The sequence below is a fragment of the Panthera leo genome, chromosome E1 (genome assembly GCF_018350215.1).
Source record: "Panthera leo isolate Ple1 chromosome E1, P.leo_Ple1_pat1.1, whole genome shotgun sequence".
In the NCBI taxonomy this organism is placed as follows: Eukaryota; Metazoa; Chordata; class Mammalia; order Carnivora; family Felidae; genus Panthera; species Panthera leo.
The window spans coordinates 17,759,294-17,778,625 of NC_056692.1; the positions used below are offsets into that span (position 1 = coordinate 17,759,294).

General features: G+C 45.7%; 2 protein-coding genes across 5 annotated transcripts in view; one reads left to right on the forward strand and one right to left on the reverse strand.

Moving 5' to 3' along the window:
* Window positions 1-950: 950 nt before the first annotated feature.
* Window positions 951-5,350, reverse strand: ERAL1 (Era like 12S mitochondrial rRNA chaperone 1). 2 transcript variants are annotated; one of them, XM_042914652.1, is made up of 10 exons: window positions 5,060-5,350; window positions 3,632-3,759; window positions 3,449-3,526; window positions 3,006-3,052; window positions 2,791-2,852; window positions 2,509-2,621; window positions 2,169-2,417; window positions 1,876-2,025; window positions 1,675-1,755; window positions 951-1,557 (listed from the first exon to the last, which is right to left on the reverse strand). In XM_042914652.1, exons 1-10 carry the CDS (start codon window positions 5,340-5,342, stop codon window positions 1,438-1,440), a joined length of 1,311 nt encoding a protein of 436 aa, XP_042770586.1. In that variant the 5' UTR covers window positions 5,343-5,350; the 3' UTR covers window positions 951-1,437. The 2 variants fall into 2 exon arrangements, with proteins under 2 accessions (XP_042770586.1, XP_042770585.1); XM_042914651.1 differs by having other exon boundaries at window positions 951-1,560.
* FAM222B (family with sequence similarity 222 member B) overlaps window positions 5,262-19,332 on the forward strand; it is an 81,318-nt gene continuing 67,247 nt past the window's right edge. The window contains exons 1-2 of one of the 3 annotated variants that reach the window (XM_042914648.1): window positions 5,262-6,051; window positions 11,615-11,693. The gene's annotated coding sequence lies outside the window, so the exon portion shown is untranslated. Of the gene's footprint in view, window positions 6,052-11,614; window positions 11,694-11,743; window positions 12,079-19,332 lie in introns of those variants that run through there. The other 2 variants (XM_042914650.1, XM_042914647.1) reach the window with 2 other exon arrangements.

Genomic DNA, 19,332 nt, shown 5'->3' on the forward strand with positions numbered 1-19,332 from the left:
GAGCGAAGCGCAGATCCTAACCTTAGCAAGGATACTAGAAAGGGCCTAACAGGGAGAGGGGATAGAGACCCTTGTTCCAAGGGGTCCAGCAGGGAAAGGGTTAAGAGGAGGGGCTCTCTAGAACCCGGGAAAGTGCCCCACCCAGGGGAGGGGCCAGTGGATTAAAAAGCAAGCAGTTTGCGCGGAGAGGCAAGGACAGGGCCTCCCTACCTCTAGAGGCCTCCACGGTCTGCAGTTCCAGCTCCAGGTAAGTGCCCTCTCCTGGGCCTGTCTGCTTGTTGGTGTGACCACAGGGAAGCTTCTGCCTCATTACATCATCTCTGGTTTATTTAATTCTGGTGCTGGGTCCCCGAGGAGATCTCAACAGACCTGAGCTTTACAGGGTTCTCCAGGCCAGTCCCCTTGCCTATGCAACTTGGGCCGCCCTTGACCACAGTATCAAGGGGTTGCTGGCTCAGGAGCTATGGACCAGGGAGGGGGAGATCTGGGTGTCTAGCACTGGCCTATCCTGCTCTGCCCTCGGCCCCTGGCTCTCCCTGCCACAGTCCCCTGTGCCTGCTGCAGGATCCTGGCTGGGATATCATCATATACTGTAAGTTTGCGATGAGATACTACAGTATAGATGATGTACTAGTCCGGGTACCCCCAGCTCTGGAGCCAGACGAGGAGGGCAGGGGATGCTGCAAACCCACGGGGCTCGCCGCTCAGCCTATCACAGCCTGCTGACCGCCAAGACACTTGGGAATGGCGAGGAAACCGTTACCATTACTGAGTTTAGTAATGGTAACGGTTCTCTTGCTGCACCCAGAAAACGTGCCAAGAAGAGAGCTCAGGACCCCGGAGTGGAACACTGGAAGGGAGGGAGACTCCAGCTCAGACAACGGGGTGGGGGTGAAGGAACAGGTTAAGTTTTCTCTTTCTTATTCTAAAGAAATAAAGATGAGAACCAGTATGCTTGTCTTTCAACTTTATTGGAATTCGAGACTAGGGGGAGGGATGGGGCGAGAGGCACTATCTCACTTAAGACCCATAAGTCCTTACACATGGTTTCAAGGTAGAGGAACTGAGGGGATAAGAAAAAAAAAAAAAACAACAAAAAACAAAAAACCCTCTCTGCTAACAAATGGCACCTGAAAGAGAAACTCTGGGTTCATTGCCAGCTGGAAGCAGTGTGGTATTGTTCCCACCAAGGAACCAACTTCTAGACCTAAGCAGCGGAGGCCCGAGGCAGAGGAACTACCTGAGAAATGAGCTAAGGTCGGTTCCTTCCTTCAATGGGAAAAATGGCCAGGCAGGGGCTGTGCAGACTCAAGCAAGGTCAAGTTAGTCAGGAAGTGTCCATGCCCCTTACCAGTCCCTACAGGGTCTGAGCAGGAACCATTCTGATCAGTGGCTCCTGCCAGCAGCTTTGATGCCTTGGGAGAGGGAGCAGAGTGGTCACTTGAGAAGCTTCACAGAGAGGCGGAGCCGAACATCGCAGAGGAAGATGTCCATGAGGTCGCGGCCCACCTCCTGTGCAATCTGGGAGATCAAGTGCCCCTTTGGACCAATGAGGATCTTCTGAGGGAGGAGCAAAAGAGAGGGCCATGAGGCTGCTCTCGGGGCTCTAAGTGCTAGAGGAGAACCCCTGCTTAATAGACCCCTAGTCCCTTCTCCAAGCTTAATCCAGCTTACCACATGAGATTCTTTGGGCACCAGAAGCTTCTGTTCGATCACCAGCTCCCCGCTTGGCCCTTCCTCCCACACCACTGTCCTCTGCACAGGGAGATACCATGATTAGTCAGACAGGCCTATACCCCTATCTCTCTGGGCCCCAGATAGCCTATTCTGGGTATGTGGCTGAAGAGCCCCTAGACCCCTTCATTGTGCCTGCACCTGCTGCACATTGTAGGGTATCTCCTGGGGCAGGTGCTCTAGTAGCTTCTCTCGGATGGTGTTGGCACAGATCTCCTCAGGTGTCTGGCTGGTGAGGACTCCGCTGTGGAACTCCCAGGGTCCTGGCCGGGCCTGTGCCAGGAGGTACTGCTGTGGGTACAGAGAGGGTACGTGGGGCAGCTCAGTCCCAACCAAGACTTTCCTACCTACTCACTCTTACTTCCGGGAGGAACTGTGAGGCTTGTCTTCATATGTGGAAATCAAAGGACAGGCTATGGCCAAGGCCAACTGACCTTTAGTATTTTCACATCTTCCTGGCTTAGGGCAGACAACATGAAGATTTCCTGGAAGTGGGGCCAGCCAATCTTCTGAGGGCCTCCCACAGACTGTGTGTTTGGGCCCTTAGCTGCGGGGCCCGGGCGATGAGCGCCGGCCTGTGAGCGAACAGCCTCCCTCATCTTGAGCTTCTTGCCATTGACCACACCTTCAGTGAGGGCTGCTGTGAGCTCCAGGAGAATGGACTTCTGCTTCAGGCAATCTACCTGGGCATGGGGGATGGGCAGAGGGTGGGGAGGTAGTGAGATGGGCACCTGGGAAGAAAGTAGACCCCTCCTTCAGGTAGGTGGTGCTCACCTTGTTCATGACAAGGATGCTAGGGACTTGGGAGAACTGGGTCAGGCACTGGAGCACTTGGGGGCTGAGCTGGTTCCGAGTCCACTTGTCTGAGACGTCCACAAGAACCACAACTGGAAGTTGGCAGGGTGGGGAGGAGGACAAAGATATGACCACTCTTTCTTCACCCCCCAAAAAGATCCATGATATGGGCTCTGGCCAACCCCCATCCCCCAAACTACCAGGAATGAGAGAGGCCATGACCATGTAAATTGGGCTTCAGATTCCCATCATGAGTCTAACCCATATCAGCAGATTCCATGCTCTTCCACGGATCTTCCAACAAAGAAAGCTCCAGATGGTGCCTGAGGGACAAACATAGGTCAGGAAGGGTTTTATGACTGATGTACTCCTGAGGAGGAAGAGGGTATAAGGGGGTTTTCCAGTCCCTATGACAGAATCTCCCCGCCCTCTCCTCAACACCTTTCCCTCTACATACCCATTTCCACAGCTATTACCTTTTTTGTTTAACAGGGCTGATGAGACCAGGTGTGTCAAGTAGAATCTAAAATCAGGAAAGAGAGATGCCCAGCCCCCCAGATGGAACACTTATGACTGGTGAGCGAGAGAAAGGCCATCCTTGATGTCAGGAGCCTGCCCCCATTCTTGGCCAAGCTGACTTTAGATTTTCACCCTCCAGCTTTGTTGTGGTTCTAGATGGGATCCAAGAGAAAGATGATGACTGTGAATATGTAGAAGATTAGAAAGGAGTGAAGAGGGAATGAGATCTTTCTGACTAGATGCCAGAGATGGAAGGTAGAGAGAGAACTGCATGAGGCCTAATGGCCCTTCCCTCAGAGAAATGAACCTAAACATCATTTTCTTCATGTCTAACTGTAAGGGGGACCCTCTTAGGTTCACCCTCTGTCCTATTTGCTGGACTCCCTTTGCAGGTACCCACCACCTGAGCTTCCTTTTCTGTGATGATCCCCAGAGCTTGGCAACGAGTGGTGTGCACCTTCTTGGACACAGGGAACACCTGCCAGAAACAAAGAAGTCCCAAGTGAAATCCCAGATTCCTCTAGAACAATCCATAAACAGAAAAGAAGTGAGAGATGAAAAGGGGGTTAAAGATTGAGCATACTTTTCGGCCCAGCAGCTGGTTGGAGAGTGTTGACTTCCCTGCATTCGGAGCACCCAGGAGGACCACTCGTAGGACCCGGGGGTTCTCGGGCATATCAGGACGATGGACCAAGAGGAGATCCTGTTCATCTGTGTGGGGGGGGTAGGAGGGGAGTGAGAGGTAATGCAATATGGATCCTGTCAGGTACTCAGTCCTACCCACCCACAGAGGAAGTAAGGAATATAAGATTAGTGTACCATGTTGAAGCTGAGACCTGGCTTTGAGATTTAGTTTGCCCGTTAATTTGTTTATGTAATTTTATTAAGTTCTCTAACTTCTCTAAGCCCCTTAGTTTTCTCACATGTAAAATGGAGATAATATTAAACAACACCTACTTTTATAACCTTCTTTTCATGGGGCACCTGGGTGGTTCAGTCAGTTAAGCACCCGACTCTTGGTTTCAGCTCATGATCTCACAGTTCGTGAGTTCAAGCCCTGTCAGGCTCTACAGTGACAGTGCAAAGCCTGCTTGGGATTCTTTCTCTCTCCTTTCTCTGTCCTTCCCCTGCTTGCTCTCTCTCTCAAAATAAATAAACATTAGAAAAAAAAAAAAAAAAACAACTTTGGGGCACCTGGGTGGCTGTCAGTTAAGCATCTGACTCTTGATTTTGGTTCAGGACATGATCTCACCGTTTGTGAGTTCAAGTCCAGCATCGGGCTCTGCACGGACGGCATGGAGCCTGCTTAGGTTTCTGTCTCCCTCTTTCTCAAAATAAATAGATAAACTTAAAAAAAAATAACCTTCTTTTGGCAATTGTGTAAAAACAATCAGCATGATGCCTGGCACTTAATATTCAACTACTGTGTGGAACTGTACTGTAGTTGTGCCTGGTAAATCTATGTACATGTATGAAAGTACATCTAGATCAGATAAAGCGAGAAATCCCTCCAGCTCTGACAGTCTCACCTTATTAAGGGTGTTATGAAGGCTCTGCAAGCTTTCTCAGTATTTCTAAGTAGGAGTCCCTTATGCATTACAATTACCAGTTTTTGTATCCAGACTCCCCACCAGACTGTAGTCTATGCTACTTGAAGATCAGAGAGTGCTGTTTCCTGGGTATAACTCAGTCTCTTGACAAGTAGATGGGCACTAATCGGATCGAGTTTGCTTCCCAAATCCGGGCAGAGAGCCACAATTGTGCTTTGCCCATGGCCCTGCAATCTCCTGCTTTTTGTAAGCGTCTCTGATTGTGATCCTCTGGCTCCAAAAATTTTAGAACCTGGTATTTCTCTCCTGTGAGATCCTTCACGGCTCGCCTCTCTTTGGGGACCTCGAGATCGTTTTCCATAATATAAGACCAAAGATGATATCCCCAGAGAGTTTCCCTGACCCGGAACTTTAAATGCTAAAACTGTGACAGTCCGGGACAAGCTATCTGGGCCCTTTACCTCTGTGTATGGACACGGCGGGAGGATGAGAAGTCAACGAACTGTCTGGCTGAGAGAGTCCGAGGAAGCGGTCCAAGGCTGAGCTCTGGCCATAACGGCGAGAGGCGGAGGCCAGACGGGGACCAGAGAAGGCGGCGCCCGCGAAACAAGACACGCACCTCTGCTGACAGTCCAAGAGCGAGGAGAGGCCGGTCACCCACCCCCTCGCGGCGTCTGGGCCCAACTGCCGGACCCCTAACACCGCCCGAAAGAACATAGCAGCGCGCCGCCCGGGAGCAACCATTACAGCCGCAAGGCACTCCGGGAACTGGCCAGAAACGCACCTAAGATTGAATAGAGCAGTGGAAAAGCGAGCACGAGAGAGCTAGATGGGCCCAGAGAGCGGAGACGCACGGGATGCTGGAGGTGGGATGAAGGAGAAACTGCTTTGGAGACTGACCGAGGCTAAGGAAAATCTGTATTTAGAATTTGTGTAAACATGATGATTGTTTTGGACTCCTATACACAGCCTGCTTTCTTCTTCTCCTGCCAAAGTTTTGTAAAAGGTTCTTCTAGCCCTGCCTCCTGGGCGACTACATCTCCCATGAGGCCTAGAGGCAGAAATCGTTCTCTTAGCGCAAAACTTATCGCGGCTGGAGAAACTGACGCATCTAAGGAGGAAAGGTCGTGGAAGCCCGAGCGGGTGCTGTTCCGCTGTCCCCCTAAGGGCCTTTTTAGTTTTCTCTAGCCTCAGACTTGCAGGATCCTCTCCCAGTGCCACCCCTGGCTTGGTCTAGCGGTCGGCAGCGGCCTCCATTGCCACCCAAGGAGTAGTCAGTCCGTAGGTCTGTGTTTCCGAGGAGCAGCAGACGCGATTTCCCTTCTGTAAACCTCCATAACTATCTCATCTCAGAGACCATTCCTTTCTGGAGAAAAAACAGAGGGTCTGTAAAGGGAGAAGCTGCTCAGACACCTACAATTCCCCAGACTGACTCAGCGGCCTGCAAAACTTGGTATATCTTAGCTGTTTGTGGCCTTAAGCCTTATTCATCCTTTGAAGCCTCTGGATTAAACTCGAAATTGAAGAGAGAGAGAGAGAGAGAGAGAGAGATGTTGGCGGGGATTGGGGGAATGGGGATTTACTCAGCATATGCTATGTACAGGCCATGTCCAGGTGCTGGGGATACATGAATGAAGAAAATGGACAAAAGCTTCTTATCACAGGACTTGTGTCCTGGGGACTGTGGTGGGAGGGTGGTGAGGGAGAGAGAGAGAGACATTTGTTAGTGACCTGACAGGAACTGTTCAGTATCATGGTCTGGGTGAAAACCTAAATAGAGTGTATTTAAGAGAGAATGAGAGGTGGGGGCCCCTGGCTGGCTTAGTAAGTAGAGTGTGTGGCTCTTGGTATCGGGCTTGTGAGTTTGAACCCCAGGTTGGGTTGGGCCAGAGTTTTATTTATTTTTTTAATGTTTATTTATTTACTATTTTTGAGAGAGAGAGAGTGTGTGAGCAAGAGTGGGGGAAGGGTAAAGAGGGGTGGGGAGCGAGAATCCTAAGCAGGCTCCATGTTGTCCGTGCAGAGCCTGATGCGGTGCTCGAACTCACAAATTGTGAGATCATGACCTAAGCTGAAATCAAGCTTCCCGATGGTTAATGGATGCTTAACTGACTGAGCCACCCAGGCACCCCAGGCTGTAGAGCTTTAAAAAAAAAGATATAAAATCTTTCTGGGGGAGCAGAGCAAAAGGGAATGGTAATAGAAAGGGGGGAGAGAGAAGTGAAGTTAAAGGCTTTTCTTTTTTTTTTAAACAATTTTTTTTTTTAACATTTGTTCATTTTTGAGAGACAGAGCATGAGCAGGGAGGGAGCAGAGAGAGAGGGAGACATAGAATCCGAAGCAGGCTCCAGGCTCTGAGCTGTCAGCACAGAGCCCAACTGCCTGCCTGCCTGCCTGCCCCTGCAGGGCTCGAATCCACAAACGGAATCCACAAATCCACAAACGGAATCCACAAACCGTGAGATCATGACCTGAGGGGAACTCAGATGCTTAACAGACTGAGCCACCCAGGCACCCCTAAGGCTTTTCTTTTTTAAGATCAGAGATTTTTTGTTTGCTCATGGCATTGACAAGGTAGAGAGGAGAAAATAGATGATATAAGACAGAAAGGAGAGGATTGTTGGGAGGATGGTGGAAACCAAATGACTGGGCTGCTCTTTTGGGAATGGCAGTGGAGTGTCCAGAGAAGCCCTGAGTGACACAGGATTGACAGAGACTGGGCAGCCAAAAGCACTGGTGGTTTGCAAATGGCGCCAGGCTCCAGCTTTCAGGCTGCCTGCTCTGTTAGTGGAAGAAATAACCTTTCTGGAACACGATATTCTGGATGTTCTTTGGGCACCCATATGCCCAAAGAACAAAATATCACTAAATATAGGACAGCTGGCAATCAGAAAAATATGAATATTCTTTCATCAACAATAAGGTGAAATTCAACTGCAATTTCAACTGTAATTAGGGTGAAGGGCAACTTCAGGTTAAGCAGTGGTTGAAGAGTTTAATTAAATAAATGCAAAATCACCCAAAGAACACATACTAAGTACTACAGCACTGGCAACAGATAACACCTTGAAAGAATCCCTGGGCTATCATGAAAACATAGAGGAAATATGTCAGTCAAAGTGCCTCATTAATTCTCTTCTTTCCCGGAGATTTTCCCTCAAAGGATATTGCGGGGGAATTTTGTATTTTGTGAGATTAGGAGAGAGGTTAATCAGATGAAACAGACTGCCTAGGTTCATATGTCAGCTTGCCACTTATCAGCTGTATGAATTTGGACAAGTTATTTCAACTCTCCAAGCATCAGTTTCATCATCTGTACAATGAAGAAAATAATAACAAACACATCTTCCTAATATCATGTGTTCATTTGAGTCTAGGATTTGGAACAATGTAGGATTTAGAAAAGTGTAGGCTCTCAATAAATGTCCTTATCTTAAGGCTAATTGTTTTACCCCTTCTGGCACCTTGTTACATGAATTATTCTCTTTTCTATATAGACAGTTCCTCTCTGTACTATATTCCTCTCATCAGCATTTAAAATTTTTTTAATGTTTATTTTTATTTTTGAGACAGAGAGAGACAGAGCATGAGCAGGGAAGGGGCAGAGAGAAAGAGAGACACAGAATCTGAAGCAGGCTCCAGGCTCTGAGCTGTCAGCAGAGAGCCAGACGCGGGGCTTGAACTTATCAACTGCAACATCATGACTTGAGCCAAACAAAGTCAGACGCTCAACCGACTGAGCCACCCAGGCACCACTCCTCTCATCAGCATTTATTTTTAAAATGCTTAATCTCGGGGCGCCTGGGTGGCTCAGTCGGTTAAGCGTCCGACTTCAGCTCAGGTCACGATCTCGCGGTCCGCGAGTTCGAGCCCTGCGTCGGGCTCTAGGCTGATGGCTCAGAGCCTGGAGCCTGCTTCCGATTCTGTGTCTCCTTCTCTCTCTGCCCCTCCCCGGTTCATGCTGTGTCTCTCTCTGTCTCAAAAATAAATAAACGTTAAAAAAAAATTAAAAAAATAAATATTAAAATGCTTAGTCTCAAAATAAATAAGTAAAAATAAAATGCTTAATCTCAGGTGCCTGAATGGCTCAGTTAGTTGAGCATCTGACTTTGGCTCAGGTCATGATCTCATGTTCATGAGTTTGAGCCCTGCATCAGTCTCTGCACTGATGACAGCGGGAGCCTGCTTGGAATATTCTCTCTCTCTCTCTCTCTCTCTCTCTCTCTCTCTCTGCCCCTCCCCTGCTCGCACTCTTTTTCTCTCTCAAAAGCAAATAAACATTTAAAAATGCCTAATCTCTTCCATTTGAAAAGCAAAAACCCCAAACTCCCCTGATCTGAAAGTCCTTTTCTAACTAGGTGTCATTGTATGTTTCTCACTAAGATAATACAGTGAAGATGGTGGAAAGACACAGATGGATTTTAGAGATTTAAGGAGATAGCAATTGAAGGATGTGACTAAAACCCCTCAATGGCTTCCTATTACAACTAGATTCATCCAATGTCCTTGCATACATTGAGCCCTGCTTCTACTCTCAAGGCTGCCAGCACATTAGCTTTCTTTCCATCTTTTGAATATACCAAGCTCATTTCTGCCTCAGGGCCTTTATATCTGCTACTCCTGCCTTCTCTGTTCTTCTAGATTTGGCTTCTGCCCCCTATTGAGGTCTCAACTTAAATGTCACCTCCTCATAGTATTTATCACTACCTGCAACGATCCTATTTCAAAGCCTGAAATGCTCTATGAGCCTCATTAAGAGTCTTCACAGTCTCACCAACCTCTCATGGCCCCAATCTGAACAAGTCACTCCTTTGCTTCACTGCCCTCAGAATAAAGTACAAACTAACTTGGCTGTAACTGACTTTGCTGATCTCATCTCTCACTTTCTCTCTTTTAAAGTTGTTTTTTTTTTTTTTTTTTTTAGTAATCCCTACACCCATCGTGGAGCTTGAACTCACAACCCTTAGAGCAAGAGCTACACACTCTTCCAACTGAGCCAGCCAAGCGCCTCCACTAGTCTCGTCTCTTGTTCCTCTTTTTCAGCTCAACTGAAAAATTTCCAGTCCCCCAATTGCCTGGTAGTCTTTCTCACTTCCAGGTCTCCCCAGAGGCTGTTCCTTCCATGACTGGTTAAATTCTTAGGACCCTTTTTTCCCCTCCTGTGATAAGGCAGTTTATAATAGAGTGATTGAGCACAAAGATTGTATTTCTGGGTTTGATTCTCAGGTCCATTATTTACTGTGTGCCTCAGGGCAATGCCCCAGGGCAGGTAACTTCTCTCTTCTTCAGTTTCCTCATCTATAAAATGGGGATAATCATAGTACCCTCATAGGGTTGTTGTGATGATTGAAAGAATTCACATGTATAAAGGACTTGGAACAGTGCTTGGCACATAGTAAATGTTATTCAAGTATTTGATGTTTTTATTATATGTCCCCTACTAGACTCTAAGCTCTAGGAGGACAAAGATTCCAGCAGGACACTGACTGTGGTGATAGAGTTAGGAAAGTCCAGTTCCCAGAAGATTCAGGGTCAGCTTTGGCCTTCTTTTTAGTATTCCATTCATCAGAACATAGTGTCAATATCAATTCTTCCTCTTTTCTGGCTCTGCAATTCCCCCATGGTGCCAAATGTGCTCATTCCAAAGGGTAATATTTTTGCAAGTAATGACAACTATTCTAAGTTAGGAGCTAGCCTCTGGAATTAGTCCTGGGCCCCACCACCCTACTCTTGTCACCAGTTACATTTTACTGTATGTATGTCGAGAGATGGGAGGCAGTTCATACACGAGGCATGCACTTTTGTGTAGATCTGCTTTTCTAGGTACGGATTATGCTAATCTATATACTTTTCCCACAGCAACATATAGGTATGTACGTAAAAGTTACATGCATCTGATGAGAAAAAAATCCTCAAACTCCTAGGTGCTAGAGCGAGTAACCTCATTTCTTAGTGACTTGAGCATTCCATTATATGCATTTTAAATTAGTAATCTGTAATTAGAAATATTAGTGACACTCCAGTTTCAGCATCCTCAAACTTTACTCTAGGGCCTATTCTTGCTTCTTTCCAAAGAAGGAAAAAATTTCCTTAGTCTTAGATTAGGACTTTAAATATTCATATCAGATCCTGGGATCAGGAGTAGCTTTTCTTTCTCCAGAAGTACAGAGAATTTAACACCTTTCACAGAAAGAATGGAACTGCTTTCCTCCTCCTCCCCCCTTCTCTTCCTCGAATTTTTTTTTTTTTTTTTTTTTCCTGACATTATATCTTGGTCCCTATCTCTGCAAACTCTGGGCTATAGAGGTAAGACTGGGCTAGAGGTGGGATGAGGGTCATGGTGATAAGGAGAGAGTTTAGTTCTGTATCTCCTCTTCCCTTCTACTGCAGTGCATTGCCCTCAGCTGTCAAATCTGTATTGCTGAATTTCCAAGACTCAACTGAGCCTAGTATATTTTTTTTCTTTTTAGGTTTGCTTATTTATTTTGAGAGAGAGAGAGAGAGCGAGAGCAGCAGAGGGCCAGAGAGAGAATCCCAAGCAAGCTGTCAGCAAGGAGCCCGTGCTGGGCTCAAACTCACGAATAGTGAGAGCATGACCAGAGCTGAGATCAAGAGTCCAACGCTTAAGGACTGAGCCACCCAGGCGCCCCTAGCCTAGTTTCTTGTTCCACTATGCCAAGGCAGCACAGTGGTCTAGGGGCTGATGGTTGGGTCTCCATGGGCTAAAGGTCTAGTTTTTTTTACCAGTTTGCAAAAGGGCCAGGCTCTGTAGTGAGAGCTGTAAAGTAAGAAACTATAGGCCTGCAAGTTCCTCGATGGCACATATGAGATGCCCAGAACATTTCTGTCCAATAAACAGTATGCCCTTGATAAACAGACTGAACTTTGCAGTGTCCCAAAGAAGTTTAAGTGCCGCCTTGACAAGATCCCCAGGGGCTTCTGAGCACCTCCTGGCCAGTAGTGTATTCTGGGATGTCAAAATTACCTCTTACACAATTACCTCCAATGTATTCTAGATGTGATCGTCTTTTTGAAAGAGATCCAAGTTCATTACCAGTCACCTCAGAGCACCTGCATTCGGGCCTTTAAGTGCAGGTAGGATCCAGAATCCTGGAAGTGTCATTAAGTCTATGATCGAGGTCCAAGCGTTTAGTAACCCTAGGCAAGGTAACCCAGAGGCCTTGGACCTAAGGGCGGCCATCGAAGCCTGAAAGCCTAATCAGTCCTCGAGGCCAGCGGCCATGTCCACCTGAGACTCAGGGGTGCAGAGCATCAGGCACTGAAGAAGACGCCTCGGCTCCGGCTACGCATGCGCGGGCGTCCATAGAGGGCCCCGGCAATCCAGGCTGCGCATGCGCAAGAGCGGCTCCCGGCTAGTCCCGACGGCGGCGGCGGCTACTGAGGGGCCGGGGCGTGGAGTAGCGGTGGCGGCGGCGGGCAGCAACGGAGCAGCCATGAGGGCCGGGCCCAGTCACCGACAGTGAGTGATGGTGGAAGAGGGGTGGGCGGCCGGAGAGAAGAAGGGTGGCTTGGTGGAGGGATACCTCGACTTGGTGGGGGGGGGGGGGCTCTGCCTGTCGGAGGCGAAGGGGCGTGGGGGAGGGACAGTTTGAGGTGATGATGGGAGAATTTGGGGCATAGGTGGCCGGATCGCCGGCGCCAGGGCTGGACCGCTTGGCGGAGGGAAGGAGGTGAGTGCGGCAGAGTGAAGGAGCCCACGGCAGGGGCAGTGTCCCGCGCTTCCCCGTTTGTCATCGTCCCTTCCCCCAGGAGCGTTCGGTCGCCTCTCCCTTTCCGCTTCTTTCAGAGAATGGTCGCGGGGGGAGGGTGGTGGAGGATGAAAGCCTTGCTGGAGCTGAAGAAGCTAACTCTGATCCAGGCAGGGAAGGCCGGTCGCCTAGAGTCATGGGCTTTTCTGGGCGGAGGATGGGAGTCAGGAGCCCTCTGTTTAAAGCTGGGAGGGGTCTAGGGAAGAAAGCTAGGGGCTTAGAGTCTGACAGGTTCGAAACCACGTCCACCATTGATAAAGCTGATAGATAACCTTGGGCAGGTCCTACTTAACCTTTCTGAACCTCTGAAAGATGTAGTGCTTCGGTGGGCTATTGCAAGCATCAATGTACGTGATTGAAATTGTGTATGAAAATTGTAAATTTCATTGGTTGGTACTATTGTCACCAACAATATTACTGGATTTTAGACCTTACCGTTATTAGTAGAGTGATTGATTTCTTTGTCAAGGCGAAGCATATTGTTTGTAAAACCTCAATAGGCACATATGTGCGTTTTACGTAGGCACAGTAGATCATGTGCAAAAATACCAGTTTGTGATGTGACTAATTAGCCATCAGACTTGTGTAGGAAAAATACCATACTCTTGGGCATTTTTACAAATGGTGTGTAGCTCCTTACTCAAAAGGAAGAAATAAGAGAATGGAGGGCCAATCTGTTAAATGCTTCGTGAACATAGCTCACTCAGGTTCCTTGTCTTGTAACACAGTTGGTACTAATGTGCTTTATTATGAGTCGAGAAAACTAGTTGGAGACAAGCTGGGAGGGCTGCACAAAGAGGGGCGTGCAAATACAATTTACTATTTTTAAATTGTATAAAAGTTTTCTCTTGCTAGGGAGCCTCTGGTTGCCCCAAGGGCCGTGTCTCCGTTTTGGAGGTCAGATAAGCGTATAGCAGCTTTGGAGCTCCACTTTTTGTTACGCTGCCCGTGGAACCTCCAGGGTGGAGTGTCTCTGAGAGAAAGACAGAAGCAGCTGTCCAAGAGGTGGCTGGTTCTTTTCTGAGAGGCTGAAGGAGCACTCCTGAGGCTTTGTTGTTGTTCTTGTTGTTATTTAGGGTAGACAAAGCAGAGGACAGAGTTAAACTGTGTGCTTCTAGAGAGAGAAAATGGCTTTCTAGCCACAGCTTTTGAAAGAGGTGAAACTTCTTTCAAAAGGACAGAATGAGGTGGATGCTTCAGCTTTGCTGGCCCTAAAGATGAAGAGCTTGAAATAGCGAGGCCTTTTGGAAATTAGTGAGTGGTTTGTCTTTCATCTGAGCAAAGGTAGGGAGTGGCTGTACTAGGTCCTTGAAGATTCACAGATAAGAACAGTGAATTATTTTATAGGAATGGGGGAAATGAACCCTAGTTGTCTTTAACTTCTCCATCTGGTAAAACGTGTTTTACCTCTTTTTCTTGGAAATATACAGTGATATATCATTTTTAATTTTTTGCTCTAGTTCCTTGGCTCTCCCAATAACTGCCCATAACCCCAATTGTTCTTTTTTTTTAAATTTTTTAATGTTTATTTTTTTATTACATTTATGCATTTTTGAGAGACATAGAGAGACAGAGCACAAGTGGGCGAGGGGGCAGAGAGAGAAGGAGACACAAAATCTGAAGCAGGCTCCAGGCTCCGAGCTGTCGGTACGGAGCCCTATATGGGGCTCGAATCCACGGACTGTGAGATCATAACCTGAGCCAAAGTTGGACACTTAACTCACTGAGCCACCCAGGTGCCTCCAACGATTGTTCTTTTTTAGAGGATAGTTTTGAAAGAAAGCGCTTGTTACTGTTGTCATAGGGCATTTACAGAATACAAATTTATTTTGTCTTTGGTCACCAGATGGAACCTGAAGTAGAGGTATAAAAGTAGAGCTGGCTTAGTTGTCCTATTTTATTTTAATAATAGGACATTTATTTTTAATTTTGTAATGTGTTTTTCCCTCTACTGAAAATTTCCATTGGTTCAAATGAGTCCCTAATGCCATTCATGTCATGTTAAAATGATAGAGGCTTGTTCAGTTGTGATGAGAATTTCCTGTCCTCTCTATTCTTTTTCCTATTTGTGGTTATTTTTATGTGGTAGATGACTTACCAAATGGAGAGTCTTCCCTTGGGAGAGACGGCATGGTCAGTGCCTTGATTACCTGTTGTGGGAGCAGTCTATCTAAAGTGGGGATGTAAGGACTACTCATGAATCTCTGACACAGCAAGGGCTAAGAAAAAAAAAAGGAATTAAAGGTTACTAGCTCATTTTTATTATGATAAAATGAATAATTTTTTAAAAAGTATCTTCTGCCTCAGAGGAAAACTTTTTTTTTTTTTTTTAAGTTTATTTATTTGTGTGTGTGTGTGTGGGGGGGGGGGTGGCGGGGGGTGGTGGTGGTGGTGGGGAGAGGGAGTCCCAAGCAGGCAGCACAGAACCAGATGCAGGACTTGAACCCACGAACCTGAGATCATGACCTGAGCCAAAATCAGGAGTCAGACGCCCAACCGACTGAGCCACCCAGGTGCCCTCAGGGAAAACATTTTAAAACAGTCTATTTAAAGACAACATTATGGTGTTAAAAAAATAATAAAAAATAAAACAAAATTATGTGTTTTTACCTTTTTTTCTTTGAATATTTGCTTATGAACAGAACCTTTGTTCCTTTAGAGCCCTTTGGATCTTGCCACCCATTCCTTAACTGAAGTCTTTTGTGATCTTTTCACAGCTGCTAATAATTGAGTACAAAGGTTTTTGTTGTTTATGTTTTTGGTTTTTGTCCTTTGGTTCTTGATAGAGCGCTAAAAACTTTAAAAAAGGGCTATATGGGAAGATGTTGAAAAGTAAAAGAGAAGAGCAGATTTAACTTAGTGAGTTTGTAGGTTGTTCTGATGTTTGGAGGGTAAAGGATTCAAGAATGGATATATGATTCAGAGTAGCCTCCAGAGGCCAGGTTTTGCTTACCCGTGTTTAGCACAGTACATAGTTGGCCTGGAGTAATTGCTTGTTAAATATTTGCTGAATGGAAAAATGATAACAAACAATATAAAACATAATCAGCAGAGATGAGTTCAGATCTTCTGGAACTTTGTGTACCTTTGAATGAGCTTCCCTATGTTTCTTTAGCTCAGTTTCTTCATCTATAATAACTGTACTTCCTGCACAGGTTGTTGTGAGGGTTAAATGTGCTTAATACATGTAAAATGTTTACACTACTACTTAATACTTAGCAAATGCTAAATAAATAACTATCCAACTAGTGTTTGTTGGATGCACCCTCTTTTTGTGCTCAAATCTATGCTGGTCAAAGATGTTTGTCATATAGCCCCGACCCTCTCAGTTCACAGTTTGGCCTAGGAAACAGATGTATACAAAGTAATTATTATAGAATGTAATACTTTATTTCATCAGTTCTGTGGTGCTAATGATTGTAAGGCTCACAATTACTTTACATGCAAGGAAGAAAGAAGAAATGTTAAGAAAGACTGGCATGCTATCAGTTGTAAGATATATCCTATTTTCAGAGAAATGTGGAGGGGAAAGTATGTCTTACAATTGATGAAATACATTAAGCGCTCTACTAGAGGGAGGTACAACTTGTGAGAGTTGATGGATGGCTGGGTACAGGTATTCTCAGTAAAGACCCTTTGCATAACATGCATGATACACCCTCATAGATGGACGAGGAAGATAGGGCATTACAAGCAGACAGTAAAGTCTGAAAATGTGAAGGGGAGGGCATTATTGATGTGTACCACCATATCAGGACAAGGAGGAGAAGGAAATGAGCTAAGTATTTGGCAGAGTAACATTGTATAATGCAGCAGAGCAGGACAGGAAGCTTGGAACATTTTCAGAAAAGACATGAGCCTCATTCTTGAATTTCAACTCCTACAATGTAATAGCAACTCCAAAAAGATGATACTAATATAATAAAGTGGAAAGTGAGAGTAGTGTGAGAAGCAAAGTGGCCAGGGGAAGGGTTGAAGCTTCACAGCTGACCAGAGTGGGGATAAGTGTGAAGTCACTGTGCTCATGGTGAGAGGTGAATGCTTTCTCAGCAGAGAAGTGTTTAGTATCTATTTCTGTCTTTTCACTGCCTATCAAGGTCTTGGTTATGTCCCTATTAGAGCTTTGTAACTTAGAGTGAAAGGAAGTACAACTCAAGTGGAAAAATGCTCAATTTTCTTTATGAAAAATGCATTTATTTTTATTTTATTATTTATTTATTAATTTTTTTTAATGTTTATTTATTTTTGACAGAGAGAGAGAGAGAGAGACCGAGCTTGAGTGGGGGAGGGGCAGAGAGAGAGGGAGACATAGAATCCGAAGCAGGCTCCAGGCTCTGAGCTGTCAGCACGGAACCTAATGTGGGGCTCGAACTCAGAAACTATGAGATCATGACCTGAGCCGAAGTCGGACGCTCAACTGACTGAGCCACCCAGGCGCCCCTATTATTTATTTATTTTTAAGTATCATTTATTTAATCTCTGCTCCCAACATGGAGCTTGAGCTCATGACCCCGAGGTCAAGAGTCTCATGCTCTTCCAACTGAGTCAGCCAGGTACCCCTAAAAATCCATTTACTACAAGGAGGATAATAAATTACCAGAATTAAGGTTCAGTTATCAAATAATGGCTTAGTATTATAGCACTGGATTGTACTGTTTCATGGGAAAATATAGGTCATTTAAGGAGGGATTTAAAAGACTCAGTTACTAATTTTCTTTTTTTTTAAATTTTTTAAGTTTATTATTATTTTTTTAGCATTTATTTATTTTTGAGAGACACAGCGTGAGCGGGGTTGGGGCAGAGAGAGAGGGAGACACAGAATCTGAAGCAAGCTTCAGGGTCCAAGCTGTCAGCACAGAACCCGACATAGGACTTGAATCCACGAACTGTGAGATCATGACCTGAGCCGAAGTCAGACACTTAACCAGCTGAGCCACCCAGGTGCCCCAAGACTCAGTTACTAATTTTCTGGCAACCAGCCCTGAAGCTAGTGGGAGAAAGTATGAAAAACTAGAAATAGCATAAGCACAAATTTGTCTAGTGTTTTTTCTTTTCATCAGTAAACCAAAGCTAGGTTTGAATCTCTTAAGCTTTTTGGTCTCTGGTCTCATTAGAAAATGAGTTGGTCCTTTCAGCAATCAGTCAGCAGACATTTAAGTGCCTATTGTGTGTTAGGAATTGTGCTAGGCACTGAAATTAAAATATGAATGACATAATCTTTGTAAGGAGTGCACTTTTATTTTTTTAGCTTTTTTAATTTAGAGATAGTGTGTTTCCATGCAAGTTGGGGAGAGGGGGAGGGGCTGAGAGAATTTTTTTTTTTGTTAAGAATTTTTAAGTTTATTTTGAAAGAGTGAAAGATCGGGGGAGGGGCAGAGAGAGAGGGAGGGAGGGAGGAGGGAGGTATGGAGCCCGATGTGGGGCTCAGACTCAGGAACCATGAGATCATGACCTCAGCCGAGGTCAAGAGTCAGACAGCTTAACTGACTGGGCCACCCAGGTGCCCCAGGAAAGAGAGAATCTTAAGCAGGCTGCATGCTTAGTGCGGAGCTGGATGCAGGGCTGGATCCCATGATCCTGGGATCATGACCTGAGCCAGAATCAAGAGTTGGACGCTCAACTGACTGAGCCACCCATGTGCCCCTGAACTTTTTTTTTTTTTTAAAGTTTATTTATGTATTTTGAGAGAGAGAGGGAGGGAGAGAATCCCAAGCAGGCTCCAGGCTGTCAGCACAGAGCCAGATGCAGGGCTTGAACTTACTAACCGTGAGATCATGACCTGAGCTGAAACTGAGTCAGATGCTTAACTGACTGAGCCACCCAGGTGCCTTCTTTTATTTTCTTTTATTTTCTTTTATTTTTATTTATTTTTTTAAGTAGCCTCTATGCTCATCACTCATCATGGGGTTTGAACTCATGATGCCAAGATCGAGTTGCATGCGAGACAGGCACCCCTAAAGAATTCACATTTAAAAAAAAGATTTCATTTAATTTGTTTATGTATTTATTTAAAGTTTATTTTTTTAGTAATCTCTGTACCCAACCTGGGGCTCAAACTCACAACCCTGAGATCAAGAGTTGCATGCTTTACCAACTAAACCATCCAGGTGCCCCAAGAGTACACATTTTGTTTTTTTAATATTATTTTTGAGAGAGAGAGGGAGAGCATGCGTACACGTGTGTGCACATGGGGGAGGGACAGAGAGAGAAGGAGACATAGAATCCAACACAGGGTCCAGACTCTGAGCCGTCAGCACAGAGCCCGACGGCCTCGAACCCTGAACAGCAAGATGATGACATGAGCCGAAGTGGGTGCTTAACCGACTGAGCTATCCAGGCACCCCAAGAATGAACATTTTAATTGGAGACTAACACAAATAATTATGAATTAGTACAGTAAGTGCAATCATAGAGATCTGTACTAAGTGCTATGGGAGCACAGGTTCTGTGTGGTGGGGTGAGGGGAAGGTTGGACAAAGCTTCCTAGGGAAAGAGTCAGTTGGGTTTTAAAGGATGAATATAATTTGGCTATCTCAACAAAAAAAGATTGGAGAGGGTAGTGTTTCAAATACAGAGAACAGCTTGCACAAGGGTAGAGAGTATATGAGTATGGACCTGTGGGCCAGTGGTTTAATGTGGCTAGATCATGGGGCATGAGGAAGAAATGGAAGGAAGTGAGGTGAAAGATGAGTTGGAGCCCAGTTGTTGATGGCCTTGGTGAGGGGTCTGAATTTTACTTTGTAAGATAAAATGCCAGGGAGTCATGGGAGAGTTTTGTTTGTTTGTTTGTTTAAGTCATGGGAGAGTTTTGAGTCAGGTAAGGAACAAGTTCAGATCACTGTTTAAGAAAAGTAACACTGTTGGCAGTATGGAAGTTAGATTTTAAAGTGTGAAATTGGCTACGGCGGGGGGTTGGGGGGGGACTAGTTGGTTATGAGACATTTGTGTGATGATCATTTGAGAGA